This window comes from Urocitellus parryii, chromosome 2, assembly GCF_045843805.1.
Source record: "Urocitellus parryii isolate mUroPar1 chromosome 2, mUroPar1.hap1, whole genome shotgun sequence".
Taxonomy (NCBI): Eukaryota; Metazoa; Chordata; class Mammalia; order Rodentia; family Sciuridae; genus Urocitellus; species Urocitellus parryii.
Window position 1 is genome coordinate 223,800,688 of NC_135532.1, and position 23,233 is coordinate 223,823,920.

Sequence of the window (23,233 nt, forward strand, 5' to 3'; positions counted from 1 at the left end):
ACACGGCCTTCCGTGCCGTTTCCTATAGCACGTAGAAGCACCAGCACCTCAATGGCTTTACCATCCTAGACAAAGTATTTTTAGAAAGAAAAAAAAAGTCAAGAAGACTTCTAACAGCTGACCTGCACCACAGCAGACACAACACGCTCCCAGACAGGAGAGCCACCCGACAGGGAGGCCCGGGTCCACCAAGGGGAAGGCAGGCGCTGGGAACGGCAATGTGAGGAGGTGTGAATTCTCCCCACTTTCCCCTTTTTAAAGGTCAAAGACTAAGACGTGGCTGTCTAGGAGAACCTTCCGTGATGATCAAAACGTTCTCGCTCCGACTTGGCAGCAGTCACCAGTGTGACATAGAAGCTGAATGTCAAACTCCATTTAAGGGTTCTAACTTGGGCTGGGGCTGTAGCTCAGTGGTAGAGCGCCTGCCTTGCACACATGGGGCGCAGGGTTCCATCCTCAGCACCACATAAAGATGAATAAATAAAAATAAAGATACTGGGCTGGGGATGTGGCTCAAGCGGTAGCGCGCTCGCTTGGCATGCGTGCGGCCTGGGTTCGATCCTCAGCACCACATACAAACAAAGATGTTGTGTCCGCCGAGAACTAAAAAATAAATATTAAAATTCTCTCTCTCTCTCTCTCTCTCTCTTTAAAAAAAATAAAAATAAAAAAAATAAAGATGCTGTGTCCATCTACAACTAAAATTTTAAAAAAATAAATTTTTAAATGTAATCACTAAAAAAAAGTGATTCTAACTTAAACGCCAGGTGTGGCAATGCCTGTGGTCTGGGATGGCACTGGAAACAAGAAACATAACGAGTCCTGAGTCCTAAACCACCTGGCTCCGGGAGGTGCTGGGACTCACAGGGTCCTCAGTCACACACCGCGCCTTTCAGGGAAAGGAGGCGGAACAGCCAGCGGGAAGGGCACACAAGGAGAGCCTGGGGAAACCAGACGGCCCCCAGTGTCCCCTCCTGACGAAGTCAAAGGAAGTGCCAGGTCCCCCAGCGAGGAGTGACCACACAGGTGGGACACGGTCTGCCAGGGAGTGGTCAGGCTGTCACAGGGAGTCCTGGAGTGCTGCAGATTTCATATGTGGCTCAGATTGCCATTCCACTGAAATCCAATACTGGGGACAAAAAAAATGCACTTACCCAAACCAGGAAAAACCACATTAAATACACAGACATGAAAGCAAAGGGATAAAGAGGGAAACCCCCGCTGAGCAAGCACAGGCGAGCTGCAGCGGGGACGCACTCCAGAAGGACATCTGAGCCGAGTCACAGGCTGCTTCATGATGGGTGAGCAGACACACAAGGTTTGTGTGCACCCAATGTCAGGGGAACTGCTCACACGGTGGAACAGCACCCAAATCCAAACCCAGACCAGGACAGTAAGCAAGGGTTCTGTAACTGACAGCTGTGAACACACCAAGCGCCAACCATGTTCTTCAGGCAGATGTGGCCAATCCTACCTTCCCGCTGCTAGAAGCCTCCAGCCGCGACGAGACAGGGGAACCCTCCTCTCACACACTCGTGCAGTGACCAGCGTGGCCAGCCTCCGAGGCTGCCAAGTCTGAACGGAGCACGGGGTGAGGCCCACTCTGAGCTCATAACGCAGACAGAACAGAGAGAAGTGGGAAACCAAACGACTGGCTGGTGAGCCACACCTCCAAAGACCCACACGCCACACACCAAAGAAGCCATAGGGAATCAGGACAGCACGTGCCTGTGCACAGGGGACGGCAGAGAGGCTGTGGGAGACCAACCGCAGGAGCCCCTGCCAACGGTGGCCTCCCAGATGGGTGCCAGCAGGGGCCTCAAATCCTCACACAGCGGCCTCTTTGTAGACCACTGGAGTGTCCTTGTGACCTCGAGGCTGACTTCCCTCAGGTGAGTAACCCAACTGAGTGACACAGCAGAGAACCCAGCTCAGGTCTGGACTCCGCGGGGCCCCGCCCACCAGTCAATAAATCCACATCTGTGCTTTGGTAAAAGAACACTTCAGCACACGGAACTTCAAGGCCCATCTCGCATCATCAACCTCAAAAGCTGAGTGTGAGCATACCTGACTCTACGTTCTGTGGTCAGGATGTGAACTAGCACAGGTGGATTGTCTTCTAAAGCACACACGTGAATGACCACAGCCAGTGAGTCCACTCCTAGGTGCAGTCGTCCTCCACACCCACAGGCTCTGCAGACAGGGTCAGCCAGTGTGCACTCAAAACTACGTGGGGGGAGTGACTGCCAGCAACCCTGCACAGGGTCCTGCCTATCGTCGCTCCCCAACCCACATGGTAGAGCAACTGCATACCTGCACGGGCACTGCACGGGCACTGCACGGGCACTGTGAGTAAGGGAAAGGCGCCTTGAGCACAGGAGGACGTGCGGGGCTGTGTGCAAATACCACCGTACACACAGGATTCGTGCATCTACAGACCGTGGGGTTTTGGTGGGCGGGGGACGGGGTCCTAGAACCAATCTCCCACAGATACCAATGGAAACGCTTATGTGTGCCAAATGACAGGTACTAGAGCGTGCACCACAGCACTTCACCAGACTAAACTGGAAACCGTCCTAACGTCCCTCAACAGAATAGCATCTGCACAAAGCACGACACTTAACTAGCAGGAGGAACGACCCATGACCACTGTGGCATGTGGATGACTCCCAGAGAGGGCCAGCAGAGAAATCAGAGCGGCAGCAGGGGATGACCCACCGGCCACAGGCCTGGCACGTGTCAGGGCAGTGACCAGAGGGGACACGGGGGTCTCAGCATTTGTGTTTCCTGTACACTTTTCAGTTGTACACCCCACACACTCCACAGTCAAAATGAAAACACAAGCCAAGCGTGCAGGGCTCAATATGATAACCACATGTTTTTTAATCCATGAAAGGGGTTGTCCCCAAAAGTAAACACATACCAACTAAAAAACAGAAATGGGCTGGGGCTGGGGCTCAGTGGCAGAGCACTTGTCTCACATGTGTGAGGCACTGGGTTTGATCCTCAGCAACACAAAAAAATAAATAAAATAAAGATCCACTGACAATAAGAACAATTTTTAAAAAAATAGGAACGATGAAACAAGGATAAAATTCTAAGGGAGCGTAAGGGCAAATCTTTACACAAGTAGTGAAACTGATGCAGAAGCGGTCGGGTGGCAGGGCAGGATCTGAGCGAGCTGCCCAGCGAGCAGGCATCGGGGGAGGGAACAGTAGGGGGGTGCTGCTGCGAGGTGAGGGGTTACAGAGAGCATGTGCACTGGGGTGATGCCAACCTACCACAGGAGAAACTCCTGGGACATCTGGGAGCACCTGAGCGCAGGCTCTCAGAGCCAGCTGGAATAAAGCCCCCCATTCTGCTAGGAATTAGGGGCCCTAAAGGCAGGGAGCAAGCCCAGGACCCCACAGGATATGAGGTCCAGCTGGAAGCCACTCCTGGCCATGGGGCCAGGTGAGCCAGAGCCACTGAGCAGACAAGAGGACAGCCCTGTGAGAGGGAAAGGCAGTGCCAAGAGGGCACGTGGCCAATCCACCTGGAAACCAGGCAGCGAGCGCTGGGCAAAGGCGCACTCGGATCCACGTGAGCACGTGGACAGCACCACTCAAGTGTGTGTACAGCAACTTCTGTGAGAGTGACCCAGTGAGTGGACCCTGGGGGTCACTTGGGTGTCGGGCCGGGAATACCACCAAACACCATGGCCTCTGGAGAAAGAAACAAGGTCAGGAACCACGGGAGGGGAGACAGCAGGCCACAGATGCCCGTTGGCCTATCACCTACGGGCATGACTTTGGTAAGGATCAGAGTGATTTAGAGCAACCACTGGGAAGACGGGTGGTCCCGCCCGACTGCAGCCTCTCCTCACATCATGCCCGTGGCTCTGCAGTACTGCCCTGAAGCTGTGTCTGTGAGTCTCCTCACCAGACACCGAAGGGGCCTGGCCACCAACCCGAGCGCTGGCTGGAACAACGTGGACGGAGGACCGTGTCTACTCTGGCTGGGAGGAGGAGCCAGGTGAACAGGAAAGGTGTTTCCCAAGAAGCAAACCAGTTCATTTTTTTAAACACACAACTTAAACAGGATCTCAAGGGGGACGAGAATCGTCCGCTAGCGCTCCTGGTCCTGCCACACCTGCTGCCACAGCACCAAGCAGAGCCCAGGTATTAACAGCCGAGACAGGAGGATCGTAGTCTGAGGCCAGCCTCAGAAACCTGGCAAGACACTGAATCAAAATAAAACGTAAAAGGTGGGGGGCCAGGGAGAAGGGAGGCTGCAAGCTCAGAGGGTTCCCAAAACACCGGCATGGAGGAGACCACACCTGAGTTTCTCCTACACCAAGAACTGCACACCACCACTGAGGACAGGCCTGTTCAGAGGGCCTGCAGCACACAGGACACGGCCCCTCCACACAGCAGCCCCTCCTGCCCGTGAAGGCGAGTGGGCCCAGCCACTCCACAACACTGCTGCTTCCAGGCTGGGGTCCAAGGAGACCAGGGCACTGGGGGAGAAGCCAAAGCTCCGTAACTGCTGGTGCACAGCAGAAATCTGCTTAAATGGCCACGTCCTCACCCACCCACGCTGGGCCTGGGTCTGAGACAGAATCACGGAAAGTGGGCAGAAGCTGGGTTCAGTGGCCAGGCTGGCACAGCCACGACCTGCACTGAGAAACACGACTTCCACACAGCACCCACCTCACACCTGGGCCAGCTCCACACACTGCCCCACACACTTGCAGGAAGCCACAAAAGCTCCCCTTCGTTAGAACCCCCTGCCACTCTGCAGAGTGAGCAGAGTCCAAGTCAAAGGCACAAAAACACACGTCACCAATCACTTCCCTGTGAAATGAGGTCCTCGCCAGGGCCACATCCACAGACGCCTTCAACAAAGTCCCCTCCTGTGCCAGCGCCATCCAGCTCCCCCAGGGACACATCACTGCTGCGCTGCACATAGCCACTCACCACCCAGCTACTGCACACATGAATCAGGGACAGCACCCCAGAGGAGCTGCACGGCAGCACCCACGAGGAGGCACTGTGAGGGCAGAAAGCCAGGCTGTGCCTGATTTCCCAGGAGGAAGACGCACCTGGCAGACAGCACTGAGGACACAGCAACAAAGTAGCCGCCAGCGCCACGGGTAGTATATTTCCTCCAAAAGGAAGACACAGTGCCCAAGGCACTCCCACCACCCTGTGCAGACTCTCCAGCTCAGCTGTCACTGCATGGCTTCCCGGTGGGGAGGAACGGACTCCAGGCAAGAGCCTGCACCCAGCAATGAGGACACTCTAGAGCCTGGCGACCACAGACTGTCCACTGAGCCAGTGGGACCTGGCTGCCACCTCTTCCCTCTAAAGGGAGGTGCTGGGCCAAGAGCTGCTTGTACTGTCAGTGGGGAGCCCCGCCAAGACAGAGGTCAGCAGCCCAAGGCTGCCGGCCCTGAGCGGGCCTTTTTGGTCCCTCCAGGGGGCCCTGGAGGAGGGCTCTTCCGGCGCTGCTGCTTCTCCAGCTGCTGCAGCAGTCTCTCCTCCTTCTTCTTCAGGTAGGAGGTCATGTTGTCAAAGGTGGCCTTGTACAGGCTGCGGAAGCCATCTGCAGCACCAACAGAGCCTGTCATGGGGACAAAAACAGACGCCCGTCAGGACTCAGCAGTTGAATGCAAAGAGTCAGAACTCAGAATTCTGAGAGGGCCACCATGATGCCTGCCTCCTGGTGTCTGTACCCTGGGGACTTGCTTCTAACAGAATGAGGCAAAAAGGAAAGGGATGGACGTGGAAAACCAGGGCACAAAGGCACTTTCCTGAAGGCTGTGTGCTGTCTGGCAAAGGCCAAAGGGCAGGGAACAGTGGGCCACCAGCTGTGAGAACTCAACTCCACTCACAGCAAGGAAGCGAGCAGGGTGGACCTGTTGGGGTAGACTCAAGACAGCGGCTCCTTGACTGTAGCCTACAAGGCCTCTCTTGAGTTGTGCCCAGACCCCTGACCCACAGAAAGACAACTGGGACACATGGTGTTAGGAAGGCAAGTGTGGAATGATCTGCTATGCAGCCACAGATGTCCAAGGCCTGCCGTGGTCCAGAGGCCTGAGGGCAGCCATAGGTGTAGCCTGGCAGGCATGGTCTCTCCTGGCCAGGAGACACCCAGGGCACTCAATGACTGTAACCAGCGGCTGTCCTGCATCACCCTGCACCTAGGCACGGCTGCTAGCATCCTGTGGCAACGCTGCTGCTCTGGGGATGCTCAGGCCGAGGTGGGCCTCCCCAACACCATTCCCACCCCTATCCGGCAAACAGGCCATTTTTGTCTACAGAACACCTTAGAAAGTGATGGCAGGCTTTGGCCTGAGTCCATGTGAGGTGATCCTCAGCAGGACAGGTCTGAGCCAGCTAAGGCCCCTGAATAACAAGAGGGTAAGGGGGCAGTAGGTGCTGGGCGTTGAGCTGCGCCTGGGGGTCCCCACACAGTTAGCCATAGGGCCCATTGAAGATGCTGCTAAAGTAGATCCAGACCACGCCAGGGTCCACACCTCAACTTCCAGCCAGGATGGGAAAGAGCAAAGGAAAGGTGGGGAGGCAGCGCACAAGCCACCCACAAACCCACAAAGCTTCACAGAGGACACTTCAGGGCACTGCCACACAAATACCTCCAAAGCCATGTTTAAGTCCAAACCCTTTAAACTCTAAGGAACCCCAACTCCAACTGGAAAAGACTGATTTTGGAGGATTTCTTCTGAGCAATATAGGCTGGGTCTGAACAGTCCTGCAGACACGGCCACCTTCAGTCTCTGGTCCACAAAAGCATGAGGGAACACCGGCAGGTGAGGCAGCAGGTTCTGCGCCTCAGGGGGCAGACAGAGGTGGCCAACACTGTGGCAGTGTCCTCTACACCTGGGCCCCAGGCCAACCAGCAAATGTGGCCCACAGCCTTGACCGCCCTGCTGCATCTGCAGAGGCATGGGCCAGTGGCCTACAGCCTCTTCACCAGCACAGGGCCTCCTGCTGTCAGCACAGGGCTGCCCCACGCCTGCCTGGTGTGTGGAAGCTGGCCTGCGTGTGGCGTCCACTGCAGTGAGCCTGTCCTGAACTCTGGTCTAGGGCCTGATGAGCAGCCCCCTGCAGGTTCTTACCTTCCAATATGGCCCAGTGTCCACGGAGATGACTGGCCAGCCTCTGTAACACAGCACTTTCAGGAACAGACTAGAGGTGACAAAGGCCCCAATAAGAAGGTGGGAGACACCGGCGACAGCAAGGAGGAGGCCAGGAAGCAGGTGCCAGGAAGCTCCCTGTGAAGCCAGTGGGGCAGGACCTGGGGCTGGGGTGCGGACGGGCCACCCCGGCAGCACTGGGCCTCCCAGTCAGCTTCTGCGGGCTCGTGCTGCCAGCACAGGCCAGGGGCTTGGGCAAAGCGTGGAGTTTGCCAAGGACATGATCCCCCTCCTCCCGGTCCCTGGCATGACGGGGCAAGGAGGCGGCTAGGCCTACTGCCCAAGCCCCGTCCTCTGCCCCAGGGGCTCCACGTGTTCCAAGTGCCCACCAATAGCAATAACTGAGCCTGCACACACAAGGCACAGACAACACTATCCCAGCTTCTTGACTGAAGTACGTGTGGGCCAGGACGTGAAGTCCCAGGGAAAACCCCTGATGGCAACCCCTGCCCCAAGAACATGCCCACACCACAGCGGGGACAGCAGGGCTGGCCCTCTGCTCCCTTCACCCTGGGACACAGCCTGGGACTCAGACATGATCAGGCTCAAAGGGCTCAGGGCAATGAGAAAACCATGGCTGCCCCACAGCCCCAGTCTTACAGGACAGAGGGCCCTGGACACAGGCTGCTCAGTCTCACCTGCCACTGGCCACGCACAGGCCTCCAGAGCACCAGGGGGCTTTCATGGCAGTCCTGCAGAACCCACAGGCCCTGGGTCTCCTCAAACGCCACATCCCACACCCGGTGTGGAAAAGTCAACTGCTGTCTGAACGCCAGCTGCTGTCCACTGGCCTCAAAATGGAAGATGAGGACCACAGGGAGGCTTTCCAGGAGAGAGAGGATGGTTATGACCGCACCGCAGGCCTGTGGGGCCTGACACGGCTGCAGCTCAGCCCTCACCCGACAGCACCACCCTCAAGACCAACACTGGGAGATGCCCCAACCAAGAGCCCCAACTGAGGTACCCGAGCACCTGTGAGGTGACAGGCTTTTGCTGTCCATGCCCCAGAGTTCTGGGGCAACTTCTTACACAGCAAGCACTAACCCACACAGGACAAAGAACAAAGAATGAGGATGGCCACCCCACCCACAGAGCCGTGCACAGAAGCCTGGGCTCTGGGCAGTACCTCCCCCCTCTCCAAACCTACACCCTCATTCCCAAGATGAGCCAGGACTGCCTCCCCAGACTTGTCACAGGGCAAACGTAGAAAGCACCAGAAGACCTGTCCTAGCTCCAAAAGTGTCTGTGATGTCTCCACCCTAGCATGGCAGGCTCCACTGGGACCAGCTCTGAGTGGCGGGGACTGGAGACCACAGAGGCCATGGTGACCTGTAAGCTCCAAGGTGGAAAGCCCACCAAGAGCGCCAGGACTCATGTGCCACAGGGAGCACAAGGGGCGGGGCTGCACCAGCAGCACTGCCCACCCCTCCACAAGGACACAGGCAGGACCACTGAGCAATCCATCTGCCTCCCCTCCTGATGGGCTTGTGGGACGGAGAAGCCACTGTGGCTTACCTGTCACACAGAAGTGCCACACAGCTCTCCTGGGCCCAGAATGCAATCCTGGATGCGGCAAACCTCTGCAGAGAAAAGCGGCTCTGAGTCAGTGCCGCCCCGCAGGCTGCACACTCCCTCACAGGAAGGCAGAGCCCCTAGCGCCACACTCCCCAGCCTCAGCAGGCGAGGCAGGGTGGGCACCCAGAACACTGTGGAAATCAGTGGGAAAGAAGGGAGCAGCTGGCTCCCCCTTCCTCTCAACTCCAAACAAGGGGACAGCAGGAGCTTCTCCTTGGCCTCAGCAGACCCTGCAGGCCTGTGCAATGCCTTCAAAGCCCAAGAACTGCTGCAAAAGCTAGGGGAGGAGGAGCAGGGGACCCGACTCCACACAGGCTCTACTCTCCCAGCATGGGAGACGACAGAAACAAAGACAGAACCCTGAGGTTCGCAAAGCAGGGGACAAGGCTTACTACTCTCCTGGCCAGCAGAGCAGAGGGCAGAGGCCACGCCACCCTGTTCTCACGCAGAGCAACTGGCCTAGTGGGGAACGTGATCTATTTCTCAGGGAGCGCCTGGGTGCAGCCCCGGTGCCAAGACACTCCATAAAGGACAGAGCACTGTGGTGGGCTGCCTGTCCTGCCACAGACGAAGCCAAGGTGAGGCCCCTTACTAAGCACCACAGTCTTCTCCACTTCCAAGTGGGACTAGAGGCTTTTCTCTCATTTGCTGTCTGAATGCACAAAGTAAGACAATTTGTTTTCCACCTATGTGACTGCATGTGTTCAGAATTAGAAATGCTGTACATGATTTCTCCCAAACTGGAAGAACGCTGGCACGGACAGCAAAGATGTGTCTGACAGATAACTCTCTGCACACAATGCAGGCACCTGGAGAGTCGCCCTGCACACACCCAATCACCCAGACAAGTGCTGCAGCTACCTTGGGGCCCTGAGGCTCCACCGGCTCCTGCAGGCTGGCCAGGTCACAGCACTGCAGCTGGCGGCCACTTCTGTACTCCCAGAGCCGCAGGGTGCAATCCTGCAAAAAAAGACAGTTTAGCACACAGGGTCGCAGCAGGCCTCCAGCTCCACAAGAGCCAGTCATGTGTTGGGTGGGGAGGGAGATGGGGATGGGGGGTTACATGACCCTGAAGACAGCTGGGTGTGGTCAGGGGTCAGGGCTGCCCTTGTGAGCTAAAGGTTCTCTGTAAAGATGCAAATGTCCCAGCAGCACTGCCCACCCGTCCTGGGTATGTTGCCTCCTACCACTTGGGAAGCTGAAGCAGGAAGACTGCAAGTTCAAAGCCAACCTCAGCAACTTATCAAGGCCCTACCTCGAGACAAAAATAAAAAGGGCTGGGGATGTGGCTCAGTGTTGAAGTGCCCCTGGGTTCAATCCTTAGTACCAAAAAAGAAAAAGAGGTGAATGTCCACAAGTCACAGCACGATGGGATAGGAATCCAAGGCAGCCAGACGCCATGTGCCAGGAGGTCCTAACCCAGACCTGCTGTGCTGGGGCCAGGTGTGCACACATGCAGACGCTCACACACCACAGCCACATCCACACACACCTCCCACACTACACCAACCAGACTACACACACACATGCACAGACAGCACACACACCACACATGCCACAGACTGCACCCAGCCCCAAATGAGTGACTGTGGGCAAGGAGCAACCCTGGGCAGTTTAAGATGCAGAAAGCAAGTGCCATCTAGTGGACACCATGGGGGAGCAGGGATGCATGGACCACAGACAGAGACAAATTCCTCTGCTCCCAAGGCTCTCCACCTTCCCCAAGCAGCAGCCAGTGGTGGGCACCTGCTGAGCACTGGCACTCACCCCTGAGGAGGACAGCAGCAGCTCAGGATGGCTGGGCACCACGAGGATCCGGCTCACAAACCTACAGTGGGACAAGAGGCCACCTTTCACCTCAGGAAGGGAACCCTCCCTCAGCCCCCACAGGACGGCTAGTGCTGTGGAGAGCCAGGTGATGGCCCCTGGCATCAGGACATGACACCATGTCCTTCGGGGTCCCACAATGCAACGACCTCCACCTCGTGTCCCTCTGCAGCGGCTCTGACTGGCAGCACCCCAACCAGCTCCCTGAGCACCTGCCTCTACCCAAAATGCCTGCACCCTTGGGGGGCCAGACAGCAGAACCACACCACAGATCAGACCCTGAGGGTCCTCGACATAAGCAGCCAGGGATCAGAACCCTGGGCGGCCCGGCCAGTCACCATGCTCACCCTGCACCAGCAGACGACTCACGGCGGCAGCCACTCTCCCATCCAAAGAGCCACAGGGGGCCCTGAGCGACCTGGCTGGCCAGGAAGCCCCTCTGCTGGCAAACACAGGCCGACAGCTCCCTGCCCTTCCCCACCTCTAATGGGGTGCCCTCCAGTGATCGCTGGGGCAAGGGCTCCCAGGCGCTTCCTTGTTCCCATCAGACAAAGCCTCTCCAAGTGTCACCCTGGCCTGGGCCCAGGGGCGCCGTCTGCCAGGGAACTTCGTTCCTAGACTCAGGTCCTCCAAGAAGAAAAAGCCCACTGGCAAGCATCCCATAAGCACTCACGTCCCACCAACAGGCATCCCCCAGGCCCTCGCGTCCCACAGGCACACTTGTCCCACCAACACGCATCCAACAGGCACTCAGCAGCAAAGAGCATGTCCCAACGCACACGTCCCACCAACAGGCATCCCCCAGGCCCTCGCGTCCCACAGGCACACCTGTCCCACCAACACGCATCCGACAGGCACTCAGCAGCAAAGAGCAGGACTGGCTTCCACGGGCTGGAAATCAAGCTCAAGGCCAACTGCTGTTCACTTATTAAGGCACTGAAAACGCACCGAGATCCATCAAGCAGCTCCTGCACACCACACACTGCACTGCAGGCTGGCACCAAGAGGATGCTGGAATATGGGGTGACAATTACCCACGGCCACAGAGCTCGGGAGGGCTCCGTCCAACAGAAAGAACGCAAGCCATCCAGGCAGTCAGCTGAATGCTTTCCTCTCATGAAACTGTACCCAGCCTCTGGCCTGCACTCACTCTGTGTGCCCCAATGAATCCTGGAATTTCCAAATCCAACCCTATTCCACCCACCCCAACCTCCACAACCCCCCACTTCCAGACCACCTACCTTCCTCTCACCTGTCCCCACATCTATGGTACCAAGTCCTAGTGAGTGCCCCTTCACACCCTCCCACAATGTCCTGCTTGGGTCCACCCAAGGCAAGACAGGCTGGTCCTCGGCCCCTAACACACCCAGCTCTTAATGGCCAACATGGGCACTGACCAAGGAAGGAGTTCTCCAAACAAGGCCCCTCACCAGCAGCGTGGACACTGGGTGAGGGACAGCACACAAGGCAGCAGTCAATGCCTCTCACACGTCCCTTCGCTCTGGGCATCCGTGGGCCCCCTCACTGGGTGAGTGCTAGGACAGCCACGAGCTGGGCAGGGCCAGCAGAGGAAGAACTCGTTCCTTTGGCAAAGGGGTTTCGGTGGTTCCAGGTGGGGGGCCCTGCTGTTCTGCCACCAGGTCCCCACTTATCTGCCTTAAGCCCGAAGTCCCTGCACTCACTCTGTGTGCCCCAGGCAGAAGGCCTCAATGCTGTGTGGTGCAGCGGCCCAGCTGACGCGGATCTTCTCATCCCGGTCAGCAGTGAGCACGAAGCGGTCATCAGGACTCACAGCCTTGTGTCACCAGGGGTCAGAGAACAAAGAGACACTCGCTGGCCACTCCGCAGTACCACAGGACCCCCATCTTCTCCCATTAGTCCCCTATGGAAGGCCACCTCTGAGGCCTACATAAAACTGTGCCCCACACCAGGCCTGGAGCTAGACAGGGGGTCCTGCCCCTCCTCTCACCTCTGTGAAATCACTGGGGCTCCCCCTGCCCCCCATGGGTCTCCAGTGTCCCCAGCCCTTCTTCTTCAGCCCAGACAAGGGCAATTAATCCTGGAACATCCAAACCCAACCCTTATTCCACCCACCCCAACCTCTACAACCCCCCACTTCCAGACCACCTACCTTCCTCTCACCTGTCCCCACATCTAGTAGTCACCGAGTCCCAGTGAGTGCCCCTTCACACCCTCCCACAATGTCCCCACTTGGGTCCACCCCAGCTCCACCACTCTCCAGATGGCTGGGAAACACCAGGTTGGGGCTGGGTCCTGGGAGAAGGCCTCAGACACATGGCACTGCTCTGCTTCCCACCTCCCTCCCCTCTGTCATCCCAAGCTGGAGTCCCCAGGAAGCTGTCCTTCACGTCTAGAACCACACAACCCCCTCCTAACTCACCGGTCCCCTTCCATCCTGCTGACCACTCCACCTGCCTCGATTCCATTCTAAGCTCCTCCTGCTCTGGGAGAGCCCCGGCTCCTCCCCTTAGACCCTTCAGCCTCTGCCCTACCAGGGCGTCAGCTGGAGCGGACAAGTCAGCGTGCCCCTACATACCACGTCCAGCAGCATGGACAGGTGCCCGAGCTCCAGCCTGCCACCTCCATGGGGCTCCAGCACCGAGAAGGAGTAGACGTCTCCAGACTTGTCGGCCACCAAGACCCTCTCCTCAGAGGCTGTGAAGGTCAGAGCTGTGCACCTCCTCACCACTACCCTGAAGAGCAGAGACACACGGGTTAGCAGCCACAGGTCAGCTCAGCTGCAGGCCTTCACACCTATGCTGCCGGCCCCCGGCCCAGCTAGCCTGGTTCAGCTTGGAGCTGTCCACTTTACAACTGTGTGGAAGCATACCCATACAGTCACTCTTTGTTTCCTTCTGTAGAATATATTCAATGCCTTACACAGGATGTTCAACACCCTGCAGTAGAACCAGGCTTCAGTGCACGATTTTACCAGCTATAGGCTCAGGAAAGCGTCCTTAGCATTTAAAGCAGGTGAGGCTAACGAGGATGCTCTATAGATTTGGTGTGACACATGTATTTTCAGCCTAAGGAGTTTACTGGGACGTGATCCCATTCTAAGTCCAGGGGCCTCTATGCCCTGTTGCCTATGGCAACACATGTGCCCATCCAGCCAGGGAAGATGATGCCAAAATAACAAAGCAATGCTGAGAACCACATCACAGCCAGTGCCCTAGACTGAGTGCAGCTCAGTGGCAGAGCACTTGCCTGGCACGCACCAGGCCCTGGGTTCCTCCCCAGCGCGCACACACAAAGCCCATGCCTTGGACTAATTTTACTTCAATAATTTTTCCTCAAGAAAATTGCTCCTGGCCAGATGTGGAAGTGTACACCTGTAATCCCAGTGGCTTGGGAGGCTGAGGTAGGAAGATCAAGATTGCAAAGTTCAAAGCCAGCCTCAACAACTTAGCGAGACCCTGACTCAAAGTAAAATATAAAAGGACTGGAGATGTGGCTCACTGATGAAGCATTCCTGGGTTCCATCCCTGGTATCAAAAAAAAAGAAAACAAGGAAGGAAGGAAGGGAGAAAATAAATGATTCTTGGTGATAAGACCGGAGTGGCAGATACAGGAGTATGTGATGTAAAGTCCTCTCAGCTCAGCTGTATGTTTGAAACCTGCCGTGACGTAATGCTGAGGAAACTGCCTGTGGCCCCAGAACCTTTGCCATGCCTGTGCAGGAAATGTGGGTGGGCTTCACCAACATGAGAGGGCCACTACCAGGGACAAAAGCAAAGGCCACCATCTGGGGCCCATGGTCCTTGACTCTCCACACCCACGGGCCCACCTGACCTCCCACTGTTCTCCACAGCCTCCATGAAAAGCTGCTGGTGCTGCTGCATCCCACACATATTGCAGGGGTGTCTCACTCCTGCAGGTGCCAGGGCACCATCCCTCACCCAACACAGGCCAGCAGCGAAAATGGCCCTGAGTCCCCACAAGTCCCTGGCTGGAAGGCCACAGTTCAGCAGGGAGCTCGGGAGCGGGTGGGGCACCACTCAGTTGGCACTGAATTCAGCACACTCATAAAAACCTCTGATCTGGGTTGCCAAGGCCTGCCACATCTGCCAGCTGGTTCTATACGAGACGCAGCTACGTTCAAGCCTCTGCTTAACCAGGGTCAGCACTCTGAGTAGCAAGATGCCCATCACTCTCCAGGCAAGGCATCTGGGGTTCCACCCCCCACAGCACAGGGGGCTCTCCACAGCAGGCTCCACCTGCACTTCATCACAGCCCGCCCTGCTGAGCCCATGCCCCGGAAGGGCGAACTCCAGCAAAACAGGCTCCCTGCAGATGGGCCTCCAGAAGGGGGGGTGTGACGGGGTAAACACAGAGGAAACAAAGAACAACAGAAAGATAATTAGGCTCTGGGGCAGGATTAATCAAAATTCTTTCTCAGAGCACGCCACAATGTCAACAAACAGCCCGCACTGTGCCAACAAGGAGCCAAGCAGGCAGCTCCAACAAAGCCCTACCTGGACACCAGGACACACCTCCCAGGAGTCTCCACCCCAGGACAGCGGCACAGATGCAGCCCCCAGCTCCACAGGATGCTTTGCCTTGTGCCAGCTGGGAGCTCTCTGCCTCTCAGTTAGGTCTGTCCCCACAGTGACTAGGATGCAGCTCAGCTGCAGGGAGTGGACTTAAGACTCCAAGGGAGTTAGGTGGCACAATGGGACAGATGTCACCATTGTTAAATATCCCAGTTCCCAGGACCCCAGAGAACTGAGGCAGCGGCCCCAATAACCGTCTCATCCTGTCGGGGCCTGGTCTGGGCACTTCCCCTTCCATCCACAGAGTCACTGGATTCTTATTAGAGCCCTACACAACAGAGCAAATGCTTGGCTCTGCAGGGTCCCTCAGAGCTAACCTGGCTCAGCCTGAACTGGCACTGCCCCGAGCCTATCTCCAGAGCTGCCATCCCAGGCCCTGCCAGGGCTCCGAGGGCTTCAGATGCCATACCCACACTGGCCCCAGTTCCCCAAACTCACATTCCCAGCCACCAGACTCCCCGCCATCCCAACACCTGCAGGCAGAGCAAACCCAGTTCTGACTTCCTGGGGCTCTGCCCTCTGGGTGCCAGTACCAATCTCTAATGGGTACTCTCTGGAATGAGGTGATTTCATGTTCATAAATGCACATCAAAGAATACAAAAGAGGGCTCGGGTTGTGGCTCAGAGGTAAAGCACTCTTGCCTAGCATGCGTGAAGCACTGGGTTCAATACTCAGCACCACGTAAAAATAAAGATGTTATGTCCATCTATAACTAAAAAATAAAACACAAAAGACAAAAAAAGTAAAAAGCAAATGTGCATGTCAAAATTGAAGGTACCATCTGTCACCCGGTGCCCTCATCTTCAATTCCTTGGCCTCAGTTCCAGGGCAGGAGAGGGTCTCCTGATCTGCCTAGGTCCCAGGTCCTCTGATCTCCTGTCACTCTAAATTGCCACCTGAAGAAGAACCACTGTTGCCCACAATTTCCACCTTGGCTTTGCTTCAAACACCCCCAATGTAAGTCTGAAAGCAGCAGCATGCCAACATGGGAGTGACAGTCTGGTCCCAACTCAATTGAGCCCCCAGCAGCATATGACCTCAGCCAGTCAACTACACATAAACTGCAGGTGTGTGGAACCCCAAAATTAAACTGCACTTCAAATACATTAAAGATAGGCATTTTTACCAGGCACAGCAGCAGCTATTCAAGAAGCTGAAGCATGAGGATTGCAAGTTCTCTGCCAACCTGAGGGACTTTGCTAGGTGCTGTCTCAAAATAAAATAGAAAGGGTTAGGGATGTACAGGTTACATTCAACTTGCACTCAGTACCACCAAAAAAAAAAAAAGATGGACATTCTTTTTTGAGGAGGGGATCCATCAGAAGGGTCTGTGCTCCCAATAAAATGTCACTAGGCAGACCCCCCTCAGTGTGACTGGACTGGCCCCCACACACCAGTCAGCTGCTCACTCCATGCATGTGGTTCTGCGCTCTCATGTCTTAGTGCACGGTAGCTCCCACTGTCTGATGAAACCACCTCATCTTGCTCTCCCTTCTCATCCTCATCCTTGCCCCAGAAATCTCTCCTTAGACCCACAAAGAGAGGGTAAAGACCCAGCACTGGAAATTCACAAACACCAAATTTTAAGGAATTTAAAAAGAAGAAAGCTGAAGAATTTGCCAGTAGGTCTTAGGAGGAAGGTGGCAATGACTACACATCTGTCCACTACCACACACACCCCAAAGGGCCATTCACCCTACAGTTCCATCCAGAGACGGTGACAAAGTGCCTCCTGCTGGGCTCAGGGGAATGCCAGAGAAGAGACCATGTGAGGGCGACCCCAGGCCCTTAATGGCTCAAGGCCGCCAAGCCACAGCACAGGGTACCCAGGGCTCACTAGCTCCCAGGCAGGTGCTTGCACCTGCCCCATGTCCACAGCAGAGCTTGGGCTTTGCCACCCACTGTCCCCACTGCAGCCATCACACCATCTGCCCTCCACACCACCTCATGCCTACATACACAAAGTCACCCACTGGTGTCAGTTCAAAACCAGAAGCACACCTGTAATTAAAGGGAGAAACGATCAGGTGCCAATTGGTGTGCTCTGCCAAGGTAGTACTGCCCACCTCCGAGTTCATCAGGTCTTCAAGGGATCACCGACATACTAACTTCAAAAAGCAGACCCAGAGCACCTCTCCACAGACAACTGCAGGCAGCATGAAGAACGACTGGCCTCATTCCCGTCACTAATGAGATCCACACACTGCCCGCGGGACTGGCTGGCACTGCAGGAGTCCTGCCCCTGAGTTATCCCATCTTATCAGCCCCACAGTCACACAGAACCCCCCTCGAGAATCCTCGTCCCAACACAGGTGCAGGGACCCAGACTCCCAGAGTGGCCCGATCCCTGCGAGGCCCAGGCGCTGGCTCTTTTATCACAGAGTATAGTCCAACAGCAGGGGAGACACATCCCAGATGGCTGTGTGGGGGAGAGGGGGCCCTGGCCCCCCCCGTGCTGAACACAGCAGCACACCCTGTGCAGGCCTCGATCTTGAGAGAAACGGGAGGAGCACACCAGTGTTCCTGCACAGGGACGCCACCAATGCTGAGCTCAAGGGGACCGCTTTCTGTTCCCATCCTGCACTTCTCTGTGGTTTCCAATTGTCTGAATGAACCAAAACCAAAGGGAAAACATGATAAAAGCTATGTGGTAGCCTATAGTCCAGGGGAGCCAGGCAGAATCAAGAACTCACTCTGCATTTCCACAATTAAGCCTACAACTTTACCACAGCTCAGGACTCGGGAGACCATGTTGCTAGGGTCCCACACAGTGCAAAGCAAGTGTACTGAAGACACCATCCAGTCCCCACAGCTATCAGCATATCATACCCTGTGTCGCGCCAGCAATGCCGAAAGGCCCAACAAACCTTCTGTCAGCAAACGCACTGAAACCACCAGGAAAAAAACTGTTTCCTAACACAAACAGGGCTCCTCACTTCCTTGTGTGTGGTGCTGGGAATCAAACCCAGGGCCTTGAATATGCTCAAGTGCAATGCCCTGAACCTGCACCCTGGCCCCAGCGGCACTCTAGACTCTGGAGCTGGGTATAGCTCGCCCATTCACCAGGTCTATGAGACAGCGGGTTGGGGCAATCTGAGCTCTACAACATCCTGCTGCTCAAAGTGTGGCCTGGCAGTGCTGCCATCACCCAGGAGCACCTGAAATCAAACTGGGGGCTGGAGACTGGCTGAGACAGGCTTGGCATGCACCAGGCCCTGCGTTCATGAAAGCCCCAGTGCCAAAATACATACACAAGCAAACCACAGCTGGTCCGGCCCAGACCAGTGCACGTCCAGCCTGCATGATCACAAGGACTAGGTGGCAGCGTCTCCCTTACATAGCCAAAGAACTGCCCTTGGCTTGTTCAGATCATCTCATTTATAATATCTTTTTGAGACCAAAGCCCCTTGGAGACTCCGTAGGGGTCACAAATAAACTTATCAGTATTAGGAAAACAAGATCAACTGTTATGGGCTCAACCTTCCCCACACCCCTGTGTTGAAGCCCTGACCTACCCAGTACCTCAGAATGTGCCTCTATTTGAGCAGGGCCTTTACAGAGCCATACAGATTCAACTGAGCCCTGTTCCAACCTGACTGCCTCCTTATAGGAGCTCGAAACACAGAAACACACAGGACAGATGACCGCGTGAGGACACAGGAAGAAGCTATGTGCAAACCAGGACAGGGGATCCAGGAAGGACCAACCCTGAGACACCTTGATCTCCAACTCCAGCTTCCAGGACGGAGAACAAACGTCCATGGTTTCAGCTGCCTGATGAGAGTCACCTTGCTAAGGAGCACGAGCAGACTGAACACCAACCTTCTGCCTTGCCTCCCAGGTCCCCACAGGTGGTCAGAGACCCAAAGTCAAGACCAGCCAGCTGCAAAGCCCCACCAGGCCGGCAGGAGCCCCGTGGGAGGGGCCAGTTCGCAGTGTTCACCTGGAGACACTTCACTCTGCCACTCTGTGGGAAGGAAGATGAGGGACCCTGGCACATCACTGGATATCTGGGTATCCTTTTGTTTAATTTTGATATGTTGTTAAATTTCCAAATTATGTACACCTACACACAAAAATGTGCATCTGCCACACAAAAACACACACTATGAATACTAACAATGAAGCAATATTCAACAGGCCTGTAGTTTTAATCTGACAAGAAAAGAGGGCAGGGTGAATACTCTTGCTTTTGATGCCACCTGGAATATGGCTTCTTACTCTTACCTTAGAAAATCAGATAAAATAAATATCTAAAAACGTTGAATCCAATAATTTGGTATGAGCCAGTTACAAAGGGAAATCCCTGAACCTTAGTAGCTGAAGCATGGCAACCTACATGTTTACCTCTGATTCTCAAGGGAGTCTCAGGGAGGACAAGGAGGGGCCCAGGCCTGACTCTGTCCATGTGTTTGTGAGTCACAGAAAAAGCAGAATGATACAGCTCTCACTCTCAAGAACAGGCACCAGGAGAAGTCAGAGATCTGCCCATGCACCAGTGACATCCACCTCCTCTCACAAGGACACAGTGGCAGCAAACAATGGTGGTGGCTTGGGAAGCAGATTCACAGCACTGCAGGGTCACCCCCTCACAAGTGGCAAAGATGCTTTGAAGAAGGGGCACAGCTGCACTTAGGCAGGGTGCTCCCGGAGTGGCTTGGCGAGAGCGCACGGCAGCACACTGCACTCCTGCCTGGGGCACGGGCTGCACTGGCCCCTTCGCTCTTCCAGCAAACAGAAAGACCGCTCTGGACCCACCCAGCCCCAAGTGCCCAGCAGGACTCACTCGAAGCCCTGACCCGGCTGAAAGCCTTTGCCTCTAGCAGACACAGGGCTGGGGAATACTGTGTGGGAGGTAGGATGGCACAGTAGCTGGGGCAGCAACACTGCCACAGGAGGACCCAGCAGAGACAGCCCTGCCAAGCCTCCTGACCTGAAAGCAGCCAACTCCTCACCACCGAGACCGTGCCAACCCCACAGGAATCTAGGATCCTATCAGTTAATACCATAAATCCCTGGATCAGTGTCTAACCCACAGCTGGGACGCCATCTTGGTGCTTATTACTATGGTAACTGTCACTATTGCTACTGACATGCAAGAACAAGGTGTGAATAAGACATCTTAATGATTCGACGTTAACATTTCATACCTGACACTCAGACATTGCCATGGTTTTGTACGGAAAAGAATCAGACGCTTACTGTCATCAGTTAAAGCAAAATAGCTGCCAGATGTGGAGAAGGTGGACGCTAGAATCATGTCGCTCCCCTGATCCATGGGCCGGCCATCCTCCCTGGGAAAAAGGAAGAAACAGTCAGCCTTGCTGGGGTTTGGGCGAGGATACCCGAGGAGCAGGTGCTAAAGGCTCGGTCCCACCATGGTGCTACTGGGAGTGGTAGCCCTTAGAGACAGGATCTTGCCGGGATGGTGGCACAAGCCCACAGTCCCAGTACTCGGGGAACTGAGACGGGGTGCTTCAGCTCAAGTTCAAAGCTAGTCTGGGCAACACAGCAAGCCCTGTCTCAAAAAGAAGAAAAAAGAGGTAGGAGGTATTTACATCAACAGAGGGCATGTCCTTTAAGGGGAACGTGGGACCCTGGCCACTTCCTTACTCTCTTTCACTTCCTGGCAACTACATGAATAGTTTGGCTCTGCCATATGCTCCTGCCATAAAGTGCTATCTCAGCACAGGCCCAAAGCAACAGGGCCAACTGCTTTCAGGCTAGAACCTAAAAAACTGTGAACTGAAATAAACCTTTTCTCCTTATAGACTGTTAATTCCAAGGATTTGTTACAGCAACAGAATCCTAGCTAATAAAGGAAAATAAGATTGCATTCCTGGATGGCTAGCCTTGCCAATTTATAAAACAGGCAGAGGCAGAAAATGCTAATAGTTAAGTGGTTCATGTAGTCAGAACATAAAGACATATTAAAGGGACATGAGAAGGTTCAAAAAAAATGCTGTATTGTTACAATAGTTACATCTAACTAACTTGACTGTCTCTTAGCAAACATGCTAGAACCCAGAGAGCTGGACTGGAAAGACCCTCAGAGATCATAGAGCCCACACCCTCGTGCACATGGACTAATCCAAGACAAGACACCTCGGTTAAATCAAACTGAAAATAATTAAGGACAAGTTGACCCAGAAGACCGAGTGAACTAAAGAAAGCCACCATGCAAAACAACTGCACACTCTGCTTTCCTTATCTTTGAATTAGGTGACATTAATGTCCTGCACATGACCTCTACAGATTTCAAACTATTATTTCATAGGAACCAATACTGACAGAAACTAATTAAATTTCCTTAATACCTAATTTGAAAGTTAATTCCATGTTTCTTTCCTAAGGTGAAACTTAAGCTTATCCACAAAACCAGGTGACAGAAGTTAAGAATTCAGCAAGGCAACAATTACTTTTTCATCTAACAGTTCCCCCCCCCCCAACTGAATCCATCAGGCCCTGAACACTCTTCCCCATCACCTCACCCTTTATTTTCTTCTGGCTTCTTTTCTGCAGTACTGCAATCATATGTGAAGAGGCTGTCATCATCACTAAAAAAAAAAAAAAAAAAAAAAAAAACATAATAAACACTTCTAACAAAGATGCAGGGTTTGAGGTGTTTTTACCCTTGGAACAAAAAAGTTTGTACATTTGCATATTCATTAAATTCTGAGTCTTATCAATGAGAAAAAAAAAACTGTACTGGTACTACACAGCACAAGAGACTTCAGGAGCTCTGTTTGTTTAACCTTCTGTTTGGATATGTCATACACAATCCACAAGATTCTGTCCAAAGAAAACCAACCAATTCACTCTAAGTTAAAAACTCAACCAGAATTAATATACTGTTCTTTTAGGCACTAGAAAATCAACAAAACGTGATTACAAGAAGAAATTGTGGGGCTCGGGTTGTGGCTCAGCAGTAGGTAGAGTGCTCGCGTAGCATGTGGGAGGCCCTGGGTTCAATCCTCAGCACCACATAAAAGTGAATAAATAAAGATACTGTGTCCAACTACAACTAAAAAATAAATATTTTTAAAGGAAGAATTGTGTTCTGATACTGCAGTTATTCAGTGTGATTTTGCACCCAAATGTAAAATAGCCATTACTTGTTCAGAAAAATGTCTCCTACCGGAAGAAAGCTGCAGTGCCACCGAAGCACCTACCAATATAGAAATCACCCATCTTCCCTACCAGACCCTGAGCTTTCTTGGGTCCCACCCCCACTCCCGGCACACAGAAGGGATCTTGTACATGCTGATAACGTTTAAAGTGACAGCACCCAAACGATTTGCTCATGGAACACTGCATTGCTGCAGAAAGAGAAACTGTCTTCAAAGTCGAAAACTCTGCCAATCAATAAGATTCCGCCAAAGGCAAGCAGCGGGTCGTGTCTAGCACACCGTCGGTTCACAAAGTCATGTATTTGGGGCTCTGAGCCCCAAACTAACTGGAACACGTCACAGGTTCGTGCGCAAACTTTTTGTGCAATCTAAATGTGGCATCGAACTGCAGAGCGTACACTTTACAGACAAGCTTTCTCTTTCAAGTATAAAAGAATCAAACCCACCCGGGAAAGGACACTGGAGACCCGAACCATAGCACTAAAGCCCCGGGAGCGCATGCCCACGTGACCCGGGCCGGCCCGCCCTCTGGCCGCGCAGCCGCAGCAGAACCCGGAAACAAACGTGCGCGAGGTCCGACGCCGCCCGGCGCTCGCGGCTCCACGTCGGCTGGCGGTGGGCTCGCGGGCCGCGGCAGGGCTCCTGGAGTCACCCCGGCGGACGCACCCACGGAGGCCGGGAAGTAGGGTGTCCAGGGCCGCCGCGCCCGCACTCCCGCCCACTCCCTCACCTGCTCGCAGTGGAGACGGCCAGGAACCGGCTGCCACCCCGCACCACCAGCGCCTGCCCGCACACCGCCAGCGCCGCGCAACTCGCCATGTGCGTGCCCGCCGCTCCGCCACCCACGTGTGCCGCAGGGCGCTCCTTTCTACCGGCGCCGGCCAGTTACATCATGCGCAGACGCCGCGAGCTGACGTAATCCCCGAGC

General features: G+C 54.7%; 1 protein-coding gene across 1 annotated transcript; it reads right to left on the minus strand.

Annotated features, from left to right (window-relative positions):
• Positions 1–1,935: 1,935 nt before the first annotated feature.
• Wdr4 (WDR4 tRNA N7-guanosine methyltransferase non-catalytic subunit) lies at positions 1,936–23,223 on the minus strand. Its single transcript, XM_026410096.2, has 11 exons — positions 23,036–23,223; positions 21,667–21,732; positions 20,326–20,469; positions 13,158–13,314; positions 12,283–12,395; positions 10,541–10,601; positions 9,635–9,733; positions 8,714–8,778; positions 7,837–8,020; positions 7,121–7,190; positions 1,936–5,604 (listed from the first exon to the last, which is right to left on the minus strand). The coding sequence occupies exons 1-11, from the start codon at positions 23,122–23,124 to the stop codon at positions 5,411–5,413; spliced, it is 1,242 nt and encodes a 413-aa protein (XP_026265881.2). The 5' UTR covers positions 23,125–23,223; the 3' UTR covers positions 1,936–5,410.
• Between the last annotated feature and the right edge of the window lie 10 nt (positions 23,224–23,233).